General features: G+C 41.4%; 1 protein-coding gene across 1 annotated transcript in view; it reads left to right on the forward strand.

Moving 5' to 3' along the window:
- Positions 1-12873, forward strand: part of LOC144772132 (TRPM8 channel-associated factor homolog) — a 123450-nt gene that overhangs the window by 27786 nt on the left and 82791 nt on the right. The window contains exon 2 of the mRNA XM_078656290.1: positions 6420-7055. Within this exon, the coding sequence (XP_078512416.1) occupies positions 6439-7055 (617 nt within the window). The 5' untranslated portion in view covers positions 6420-6438. The remainder of the gene's footprint in view (positions 1-6419; positions 7056-12873) is intronic.

The raw sequence follows: 12873 nt of genomic DNA on the forward strand, positions 1-12873 counted from the left end.
GTTGATAATCTAAAAGGCGCGCCGTGCTGACATTATTGACTCTGTGCACCTGCGAGGTAAATTTGCAGAGGTTTGCAGATCATTTAAATCAATAAAATAGCGGTTGGGTGCTGAGTTTACAACAAAAGAAAGGCGCAAGGGCATCACGTTAAAATAAAGCGCATTTTGGCATGCTTATTAAAAAAAAACAAAAAAGAAAAACACATGGATGTGGAGAGGATGTGGCGCAGCGGCAGAGCTGCTGACTCGAGAGCTGGGGAACCGGGTTTGGGTCTCAGTTGGGCAACATCCTGTGATTCTTGGCAAATTTACTTTATTTCTCTTGATAAATTGCCATATAAATCTGCTGCAAGAGGACAAAGAAAAAAGAGGAAAGCCTTAATTAAAAAATAGTTCCACCACCAAAGCTGATTTTAGGATGTTAACAGTACGGAAAGGATAAAAGAAGCAGACAGGAACAAGCATTGGTAAATGCAGGAAAATATTCTACAGCCAATAGCCAATAGAACTTGAAGAAAAGTAAGTGGTCAGCGCAGGAACAAATCAAAAGCCAGGAAAGAGAGAAACTCCTTCCAGGTGAAACCTAAAAAAACTGAGCCCAATGCCCCATAAAATGTAAATGTAAATGTACATGTATTTATATCGCGCAAATCACCGACACGGTATCTAAGCGCTTGCTTAGGGAACCCGTCCTGGTATTCCCCTGTGAGATACCCCGGCAGGGTGTCCACAAGGTGAAAGCCAGGCATCCCGCCGCGAGGGGCCCAAACCAAATTAATATCCTACCAGAAAAAGCCCAACTGACAGTGGACATGAGAAAGTGCAAAAAGCCTAAAAAAACACACAAGCCAGGGAGCGAGAGGCAGATGGGGGAGGCAGCAGTAATACAACTGTGGCATTAAGAGGAGGTGGGAGGCAGAATGCTATAAGCATCTAGGGTGCTGAAGCTGAAAACAGACCAACAGTAACCGGGCAGGAAATAAAGAAAAAAATAGTCCCCCAAAAAACAGATAAAGAACCATAGCGGAATGAGACAGTACTAAGTCCCTGCTATATGGGCGGAACAGAAGAGAGAAAGAGGCAAACCTGACCACTAGCAAGCAAGGATTTTTTAATGACACTGACATAGACAAATGAAAAGCAATGGCAAGAAAGGGGATGGACTAGAAGCCCACAGACTGATCACAGCATGTCTCGAAGAGACAGCGCTTGCACTGTCTAGCTCAACCTAAAAAATGAACGTGTCCTTGTTTAATTTAGCTGCAGCTCATGTAAAGCGATCCAATACCTTTGGGGAGGGTTCACACTATAGCACACTGTGAAAAATATAAAATATTACACTTTGCCTTTAGTGAGGAGTTTATATATCTATTTAATCTAACTCATGATACAAAAAAGAAGTTATTTATAAAATGTATTCCCAGACCTAAATAGTTCAGGCTGTATTCATGGCGTTGATTCTGAAAGTATCTCAGCATCAGCATAATGTCCCTTGTTTGCCATAAAGCAACACATGAAAAGTGATAAAACCTTTTTAGTGGTCTCGATCTTCACTCCCTTAGTCTTACTATCTCCAGGCGCCAACAAAGCCCAATTTATTTTCTATTTTCCTCTGGGTCTTGTAATTTCTACAAAAAGCACTCCGTGTTGGTAGGAGCACGGAAGATGACTGCTAATAATGCAGGACGACTGGCTCCATGTTTAGCAAATAGCTTGTGTTGCATGAATGCTTGTTATGTATAGTTTAGCAGGACTGTGTGAGGGCGGAGTGTGTAGTAGACCCTTCCTATGATCTTATTCATGGTGTGGATCTGTCCAATCTACACAAGGCAGGCTCATTCATTTATTCTATTACATTGCAGGGATAAGTGCTTTGTTCCACTTCAGATAAAGTGTCTCTCATAGTGTCACACATTAAGGCCTGAAATGTCACACATACACATGCTAAAAACATGAACGTGTCACACATACAAATTCTAAAAGCATGCAAATGACACACAGAAACAAACTGAAAACTTGGCAGCTATGAAAGCAACTGCATTGGGAAAGGAGTTGGCTTAACAACTAGGGCGGTCGCCCTTGAATCTGGGGAACTGGATTAGAGTCTTGGCAATGACGCTGAACATCCTGTGATTCTGGGCAAATAACTTAATCTCCCCCTGTCTAAGAAAAATGAATGTCTCCTCATGTAACGCAACTGGTGCTATGTAAAGCGCTTTGATACCCGATACCAGGTCAAGTTTTCGCTATATAAATCCCTCCCCCCCAAAAAAAGTACACTGTCTCTCCATCCGAAGGAGAGGAAGTATATTGCCTCTCCTCTCGCAGAGAGGGAGATGCACATCAAGCTCTGATGCAATAAGGAGCTACTTCATTAGACCCTTGCCAGAGAAGTACTAAGAATGCTATGGGAGCCACTTCTACAGCCAGAGGTAGCGCCCCTCCTCCTAAGGTTCCCAAAGTAGCTGCAGACCCTGGTGATGATGGACCAGCTGATGAGGAGATATCAAAGGGTGTTATATTCAAGGGCAGGACCTGTCTGAATTATTACACCACTTAAGATTGAATCTGACTTTATCAGAAACTTCAGCGACAGCTAAGGTGGATGATGTCTTCAGCCTCCGCCAGAGTCAGAATCTCTCCCAGTGCATCCTCAAGAAGGAGGGTACTGTCAACTGAGTGAGATGATATGGATCATCGGTCTTTTCCAAGATTTGTGGTCCGCAGATATAGCTTACACAACTAAACGCAGACGACATCCTTCTGTAATTGGCTTCCCCTAAAAAACTCGATATGTAGGGTATTAAATATATTCACGAACCGCGAGAAATACGAGAGGTAAAATATAAATTGGACTAAATCCATCATATTTGTGCTACATGGGCAGCCTCCGATACTCCCCAAGACATGCAAGGCAGACATAGTTACAGCCGTATTCTGGAATCTAGGAGTGTTCAGAACGAAAGATTCCGACATCTTCTACAATTGAAACCAATTGCCACAGTTGAGGCGCCTCCCAGATGATGTCCCCCATTGGAATGATCTGCTCCTCTCCTTGCTAGGACGGACAGCCCTTTTTAAAATGATGGTGCTCCCTCGCTTTCTTTATATATATTGCATAACACACCATATCAGGTGCCCCCTAGCAATAGAAAACGAGAATTGCGCATCAAAAACTGGTTCGGGGCTGGTCTGATGGTGGGATCACATTGCCCAACATAAGACGCTACTATTTAGTGTCAAAACTGATAGCCATCTTTCACTACAGTTACCAAATACCCGAAGACCCTGCATATCGAATGGATAGATACGTATTGGGGAAAAAGGGACTCATGAGGGCCCTCTACACTTCACCTGGTCACCTACTCCTAAATGGCCCGATCAAAATCACGGTCCAGCTCTGGCATGCGGTCCAAAAACAGATGGGCTGAGAAAATAGGATCACATAATATACGCCGCTTTGGGATGCAGAAATACTGCAAACAATGGGCAGATACCAAGGCTTCGACAAACGGGATCTGATTGGAATATCTCTGGTGGGAGACCTGTGGGTAAGGGTGGAGTGCGATCATTTGAGTTACTGCAAAAGGAATATGATCTTTCCACTCCAGAAACGCTCTGCTATATGCAAATAAAACATGTGCTACAGGCAGCAATCCCGAAAGATATGACAGTCCCAGAATCCTCTCCTTTAGAGGATAGAATCCTATTAAACCATATGAATAAGAAGACCATACCCCTAACATATCAAAATTTCATAAATAAGTCCCCGGATCCCCTCACCACTCTCAGAGAAAAAGAGCAGAAAGACATTGGTGAAATAGACAAAGAAGGCTGTTGAGCTGCCCTATCATATCCAATGGAAGTGGCCATTTTGAGTATGTTTAGGGTCATCAACTAAAAATAGTGCCACTGTAGGTGTAGGGTAAAAGCTGTGAAATTAAAGTATTAAAGGCATGCAGAGTGCCACCGTAGGTATAGAGTACTAGCAGTGATAGTAAATATCAAAGGCATGCAGAGTGCGGCCAGAGATATAGAGTACTAGCAGTGAAAGCAGATATTAAAGGCATGCAGAGTGCCACCGTAGGTATAGAGTACTAGCAGTGATGGTAAATATTAAAGGCATGCAGAGTGCCACCGTAGGTATAGAGTACTAGCAATGATAGTAAATATTAAAGGCATGCAGAGAGCCACCGTATGTATAGAGTACTAGCAGTGATAGTAAATATCAAAGGCATGCAGAGTGCGGCCAGAGGTATAGAGTACTAGCAGTGATAGTAAATATCAAAGGCATGCAGAGTGCGGCCAGAGGTATAGAGTACTAGCAGTGATAGTAAATATTAAAGGCATGCAGAGTGCCACCGTATGTATAGAGTACTAGCAGTGATAGTAAATATTAAAGGCATGCAGAGAACCTCCAGCGGGATAGAATACTAGCAGTGATCGTAAATATTAAAGGCATGCAGAGTGCGGCCAGAGGTATCGAGTACTAGCAGTGAAAGCAGATATTAAAGGCATGCAGAGGGCTGCAGTAGGTATAGAGTACTAGCAGTGACAGTAAATATTAAAGGCATGCAGAGTGCCACCGTAGGTATAGAGTACTAGCAGTGATAGTAAATATTAAAGGCATGCAGAGTTCTACCGTAGGTATAGAGTACTAGCAGTGATAGTAAATATTAAAGGCAGGCAGAGTGCTGCAGTAGGTATAGAGTACTAGCAGTGACAGTAAATATTAAAGGCATGCAGAGTGCCACCGTATGTATAGAGTACTAGCAGTGATAGTAAATATTAAAGGCATGCAGAGTGCGGCCAGAGGTATAGAGTACTAGCAGTGATAATAAATGTTAATGGTATGTGAAGTAGCACCATAGGTATAGGGTACTAGCAGTGATAGTAAATGTTAATGGTATGTATTCAGCACCATAGGTGTAGGGTACTAGCAGTGATAGTAAATGTTAATGGTATGTATTCAGCACCATAGGTAAAGGGTACTAGCAGTGATAGTAAATGTTAATGGTATGTATTCAGCACCATAGGTAAAGGGTACTAGCAGTGATAGTGAAATGTTAACAGTATGTAGAGTAGCACCGTAGGTATAGGGTACTAGGAGTGGTAGTAAAATATTATTGATATGTATAGTACCACAGTAGGCATAGGGCACTAGCAGTGATAGTAAATGTTAATGGTATGTAGAGTAGCAATATAGGTATAGGGTACTAGCAGTGATAGTAAAATATTATTGATATGTAAATGATCACAACATTTGTACAAGACACGAGAAGTCAAAATAAAATATTAATGTTGTATAATAGATGTTAATGATATTTAACTGCATTACATAGGACAATTTACGTAAATTGTCCTAACATTTACAAGGCACATAGAGTTGAATGTACAAGGAACTAGCAACCATAGTGAAATATTAATGATATGTAGAAGTATCATAGGAGGTAGAAGGAACTAGCAGTCATAGTAAAATATTAATGATATGTAGAAATATCATAGCAGGTATAAGGAACTAGCAGCCACAGTGAAATAATAATGATATTTAGAAGTATCATAGCAGGTAGAAGGAACTAGCAGCCACAGTGAAATAATAATGATATTTAGAAGTATCATAGCAAGTAGAAGGAACTAGCAGCCACAGTGAAATAATAATGATATTTAGAAGTATCATAGCAAGTAGAAGGAACTAGCAGCCACAGTGAAATATTAATGATATGTAGAATTGTCATAGCAGATAGAAGGAACTGGAAGCCACAGTGAAATAATAATGATATTTAGAAGTATCATAGCAGGTAAAAGAAACTAGCAGTCACAGTAAAATATTAATGATATGTAGAAGTATCATAGCAGGTAGAAGGAACTTGCAGTCACAGCGAAATATTAATGATATTTAGAAGTATCATAGCAGGTATAAGGAACTAGCAGACACAGTGAAATAATAATGATATTTAGAAGTATCATAGCAGGTAGAAGGAACTAGCAGCCACAGTGAAATATTAATGATATGTAGAATTATCATAGCAGATAGAAGGAACTAGAAGCCACAGTGAAATAATAATGATATTTAGAAGTATCATAGCAGGTAAAAGAAACTAGCAGTCACAGTAAAATATTAATGATATGTAGAAGTATCACTTCGGGTACAAGGAACTACATATTAATGATATGTAGAAGCATCAAAATAGATCATGACCACAATATGTACTAGGCACAAACAGTCAAACTAAAAAAGTGATGATATGTACAGTATAATAAAAGGTATAAAGCACCAGCATAGTATTAACAATTCATGATATTTAACTGTCACCCATATGTAAAAAGCAGAGACATCACGGTATTTAGCTCAAGAACAGCACATTTGTGATAATTCAAGGATGAGTATTGTTAATTTTGGTTTTTATTTATATTTTCAGGAGCAAAACCCACATTGAAATGGCCTTCAAAGAATTTTATGGAGCCTTGACTCAAGGCGTTGACACTTTGGACTTTACAGGAAGTTCCATTCCCTGTGAATTACTCCTGATCGGGGAGAAAGCCTTCCCTCTGGTTGTGAGTACCTCTGGCCAAGTTCTCATTGCAGCTTCTCAATACGGGAAGGGTCGGATCGTGGCCATCCCTCATGAGTCCTACCTCCAGAGCCAAAAGTTCTCAAAGCTCCTCCTCAATTCTATCCAGTGGCTGAAACCCTCAGCAGATGCTCTGGTTGGAGTCCAGTCTAACTGTGACTCCCTGGTGAAGACCTTATCTGATCATGGCATCAAGGTGAAGTCTACTGGTGAGTTTCTGGAATCCTTTGGAGTGTATTGCATGGACGCCTATAATGCCAATAAGAAGAAAGAGCTTATTGCATTTGTGAAGAAAGGAGGCGGTCTCCTCATCGCAGGTCAAGCTTATAACTGGGCCTCCAAAAATGGCACAGAAAAGGTCTGCTTTGAATTTCCTGGAAATGAAGTCATCAATGTGTCCGGCATCTATTTCACATCCAACCACGTTGAGGCGGGAGTTATCTCAATCTCTAAAGAAATCCCAACTTGTCCAGTGCTTGTTGAGTGAGTAAAACAAGACCTTATACTTACAATGTACTTAACTACTGAACCAATTATGTAATTTTTCTTTTCTATGTAATATGTAGAATCTGATTTAGGTCAAGGTGCTGGTGAGAAGTTTTTCAACTGATTGTGTGGGGCACTGGTGATGTGTGTGTCTCTCGCAGCTCTCTTTATCAGGCCTTGGAAGTACTTCAAACAGCCCACACAATCAGTGCACTTAGATGCAATTACTGGAGTGGGATAAGTAAAACGGACCCCTCTGCAATCAAACACTGTCTCCGCTTTTTCTCTGACTGGAGTGGCAATAGTACATTTTACCCCTCCGCAATCCAACAGTTTCTCTACTGTTGCAGTAATTGGAGTAGGAATAGTAAATTTTACCTTTGCACAATCCAACACTTCACCCACTGTTGCACTGACTGGAGTAGGAATAGTACATTTTACCCTTCCGTAATCCAACACTTTTCCTACAGTTGCTCTGACTGGACTGCTGCAGTGGTTGGAGTGGTAATAGTAAATTTCACCCTTCCGCAATCCAACAGTTTCCCTACTTTTCTCTACTTTTACAGTGACTGGAGTGGGAATAGTAAATTTGACCCTTCCCCAATCCACTAGTTTCCCTAATTTTGCTATGACTGGAAAGGAATAGTACATTTTACCCCTCCGTAATCCAACAGCTTCCCTTCTGTAGCACTGACTGGAGTGGGAATAGGGAATTTTACACCTCTGCAATTCAACACTTTACCTACTGTTGCAGTTACTGGAGTGGGAATAGTCAATTTTAACCTCTCTGCAATCCAACACCTTTCCTACTTATGCAGTGATTGGAGTGGGAATAGTAAAATTAACCTCTCCGCAATCCAACCTTTTCTCCACTGTTGCCTTGACTGGAGTGGGAAAAGGGAATTCACCTCTGCAATTCAACACTTCACCTACAATTACAGTGACTGGAGTGGGAATAGTACATTTTAACCTCTCCACAACCCAACACCTTTCCTACTGTTGCAGTGATTGGAATGGTAACAGTAAATTTTCTGCACTCTAACACTTTCCCTATTTTTGCACTTACTTGAGTGGGAATAGTAAATTTTACACCTCCACAATTCATAATTTTTATTGTTGTGTTAATAGTAGTGGGTATAGTATATTGTAATATTTTGGAATTATATATTTTATGTAATTTTTGTGTGATGTAAAAAATGTTGTTACTGTTGTGTTGTGCTAATTTGGAGTACTTATTCAGCCTGATTCAAAAAAGTAATCTGAGACAAAATCCTAACTTTCGGTATTCACAAAAGGCATTTAGGAGTAGCAAAGATAGAATTCCTAACTTTACTACTCCTAAACTGAGAAAAATCCTAACTTTATGACTTTTGGTATTCACAAAAGGCATTTAGGAGTAGAAAAGTTAGGATTCCTACCTTTACCACTCCTAAACTGATAAAATCCTAACTTTATGACTTTCAGTATTCACAAAAGGCATTTAGGAGTAGCAAAGTTACTACTCCTAAACTAAAAAAAATCCTAACTTTAGGACTTTCGGTATTCACAAAAGGCATTTTGGAGTAGTACAGTCAGGATTCCTAACTTTGGGACCTATTAGGATGGCGGACGAACCTCCGTCCGTCCGCCACCCCCGAGGTGGAGGGACCGTCCGCAGGGGCAGCGACGGTCACTCCTGTGCAATTAGGATGTGACCGCCACCCTGGCGGTCACATCCTGTATGTTTAACATTGCGGCGGGTGCTACTTGAAGCAGCACCCGCCGCAAGGTTAAAAATGCATGTATTGCATTTACATGCACAAAGTGGCAGGTACCGCGCGGTGCCTGCCGCTTTGTGCATGTAAATGCAGGGGGGTACCATAGGTACCCCCCATGTGCACCCCCCACTCCCTGACACCCTGGGGGCCCGCAACAGGCCCCCAAACTCAAGAAACCACATGCTTTTCCACGGCAGAAAACCCACCGTGGAAAAGCATGTTTCCACATGCATTCTTATATGGCTGGCGGTGTCTGATAGACACCTCCACCATATTAGAGCTTTTCCGCCACGGTCGGAAGGTGACTGCGGCGGAAAAGCGGCTGACGGTTTTCCCGTCCGCCTATGATCCCCCCAGCCATCCTAATCTGGCGGGGGGTCTTTGGAGCACTGCTGCGGTGATTCCGCATCCTCCGGGCCGGCAGTGGCTTCCGCCGGCCCGGAGGATGCGGAATTACCGCAATCCTAATCGGTCGATATATTAGGATTTCTTAATACAAATGTAGAAAACACCTATAAAAATTGGAAACATTCATCACAAATATTTCATTAGGTTAAGACATTAGAGATTTAAGGGCCTCTGATAATGAATGAATATTATATTTAATTAAAAATGGCCTTAGAAAGTGGCGACCTGCATTGTGGAACATACAAATATTACATGGTTGTAATCATTATCATTCAACTGACATAATTCAGCAAAATCTCTCCTCCTTTAGCACTTTATCCCAAATACCAGTAATAACAAGTAGCAGATACGAATTCTCAAAAGGATCAATCTTCCGGTACCGTGAGAAACATTCCAGATTAAATATGGTTAGGGTACATTCCCAAGATTGCTCTACTGTACCACCAGATTTTGCATATTTAATAAGAACAGGGCAATATCTCTATCCTGTTTTATTTTATAGGAGATATTTTTATATGACTCTTTAGAAAATATTTGGGGAAACAAGAGCCCCATTCAAGTCTAACCTTTAATGTTTCTTTTGCTAACTCAAAGAGCCATAAGAAGGCACTCTTTTTGTTCGGAACGGCAGAAATTACAAACTGAAGGGCTGCAAGAAGTGTGATTGTTTCTACACCCAAAAGCAGATTTTCCCATATCAAACAGCATCCAGTACCAGAATAAAAGTTGGTGTTAATCCAAATTCTAGGCGAAAAAAAAGGGGGAACTACTAGTGTATTTAAATCACAAATCTGGCAGAAAATCTGACATTCTATTGTCTCAAAAGAGTGCCAAAAACCAATATCCAACACCCCAGAGGTGTAACTTGGGGCTCAAGAAATTTCGACCTACTAGACCAACAAAACATGACTAAGAGTGGGTGGAACTTGCAGAGTTTCACTCTACAGAATTCTGCGGAGTTACATGGAAACTCTGTAAGAGCATGCGGAGTTCCGCGAGCGGGAAGAATCAGCTCGTCCCGCTGTGCACACTGATTATTAGCACTGGGAGCTTATTCCACACTGCAAAATCAGGGCAAACAGCACCACAAAGTGTGCTAGAGGGAGTGTCTCCTTTCCTGTGGCTCTAGTAGATTTTCTTCTTGCACTGCAGCTTTTCACCTCGAAATGTTGTGACCTCCCCGATTGAGAAAGAAACTGGGCCATGCGCCGGTTAGCGGAGTCTTGCTGGAACTCCTCGGAGTGAGCAAAACTCCGCCAGCAGAGTGAATTTATTATCCACCTCTAAATATGATCAAAATGATGTCTCCAATATGATTTATATAATCTAGGAAGGGCGCTTGCCTGAGAGCAAGCTCTGCTTGAACAAAGATCAGCATGGTAGTCATCTTGCCCATCACTGGAGAATATTTTACCTCACCATTACTTTTTCAAATGTATCTATTCTCAGGTACCAGATTAACTTCCACCTTGTTCCTGTATCTTTCCTATGGAAAGGCAAAATTTGGCTTTCAGATATATTTATTTTTAAAAAGTGGACTTCTACAAACTGGTAAGATGACGTTTGTAGTCCAATGGGGGTTAGGTGCATTAAAACCACTTCATCAGCATACAGCAAACAGCCAATAGACATATTGCCAATTTTTAGCAGATCCCCTGCATCTGACCTAAAATGCCTGGCAGTTCATATATTCATATATATATAGAGGGACATCAACAGGGAGCCAACAATATGCCCTGTTTCAGACCATTTTGAGTTGTAACTTTTCTTTAAAGACCATAAGTTCCCCCCATGAGAATCTGGCACCTTGCATCAGCATGAAGTTCAGTGATGAGCCTGAAAAGATGCCGGCTAACATCCAGACCAAAAAGCTTTCTCCACAGAGCTCATCGATTTACTTTATAGAATGCAGAGGAGAGTTTAATGAAGGCCGTATACACTGGTATACGCAGAGACAGAGGATATTTCTCAATAATCACTGGAAGAACAGCAATATTATCGGTAGTGCTATGGTTCCTCTTAAAACCAGCTTCATCGAGTGGAATTATTTTCTTTTCTGGCACCCATTGGTGAAGATGGAAAAGTAAACTCCTAACAAAGAGTTTGCCTGTTGAATCCAATAATTCAATCTGTTTGAAACTAGAGAAGATTTGGGGCTCTTTTTATAAAGCAAAATTATGATCCTACCCCTCCAAGAGGAAGGGAGTGGTCCCATTTGATTACAATATGCAAAAAGTGGGATAAGAAATAATCCCCACTCGACAGCCTATTTTTTAATAACCGCACTATGTATCTCATTAGACCCCACCACTCCAGAAGGTATGGCATTTTTTATAATACTCAAAAACTCTGCTTGTGAAGAAGCATCATACCCTTCAAAACAGGGTCAATGTCCACAGAATTGCTAGAGTACAAGTTAGAAATATATCCCACCCAAACTTTTCCAGGGATGCGAATAGCGTGTGATACTACCCTAGAGTGCCAATACTCTGCCACTAAAAACCAATACTTCTTTGAGTCACCAGAATGTGTGGCCTCCATTAAGTTAATCTACTTGACATCACATTGCATCGTACGTCTTGCTCTAATATGTAGATTTAATGGTGTTTTAGATGGGAGAATCACAGATACTGCTGACTTCTTATTAGGAAATATATTTCCCAAATGTTTTGAGTGTCTACAGCCTACAACCTTGGGAACCTAAATTACAATAAGTTCCCATATGAGTTTGAAAGAAAGATATAGGGTTGTCCCAAAAAGGTTCATTGAATCTAACACATGCACTTTGAATTTTAGAGCTTAAGGACTCAATATTCTTGGCTGTCGGAAACATATGCCCATTCGACCTATTCAAGCCAACCTCACCATTTGAAAGGTTTCCTGGTGTTAATTTCTGAAAGGTACCGTACCCACTGTGCCATGATTTTGTTAGACGTGAGGGTCTCTAGTTGGCAGTGAGATTCTCCCAGTCCACCTGGACCCGGCGGCGTGGGTAGGTCATGCAGTTGATGACACGGGAGATTTGAACCATATTTTGGATGTCTGAAACCGATGTACAGTCCGCCGGGTACTGCTGTTGCATGTACACTTGACCCATTAGGCAGATGCAGGGCAACACAGGTACACTACCACATGGAGCACCTTTTCCTTGTTGTGAGATTATATTGATACACTAGATATTCAGGTAGATCCCATAAAACGTAGACAGTTTTTTCTTTAAAGATATTGTCTTTATTAAAGTCCTGAAGAATCGCGAGTTACTGTAGAAACGCGAGAAACATATCGACCGTATGGAGCACTCACTAGCCTATACTCATTCAGGAAACATAGCATTCCAGTGAGTACCAGCTAGTCCTTCCTTTTAATTAAAGCAGGTGACCCCCAGAATAAACTTGATCCTGGTACTCCTAGCTTTATTTTAACTCACATATATGTCTACGCTCTTCTGGCCCCACACCCGCACTTCATATGACGGCAGTTGGATAAAAGATCTCCGCCAAAGTGCCCCTCTTTGAGGTGTTGCCCGTTGGGTATTGCACCACCGACCCAACGAGGAGCAGCCCAGATGATGAAGCATGACACCTGAAAGGGTGTGTGAGGGCATTACATCCAACATAATGGATGCCCAACTGTAGGACTCACTGAGATCT

Source organism: Lissotriton helveticus, chromosome 8, assembly GCF_964261635.1.
Source record: "Lissotriton helveticus chromosome 8, aLisHel1.1, whole genome shotgun sequence".
Lineage (NCBI taxonomy): Eukaryota > Metazoa > Chordata > Amphibia > Caudata > Salamandridae > Lissotriton > Lissotriton helveticus.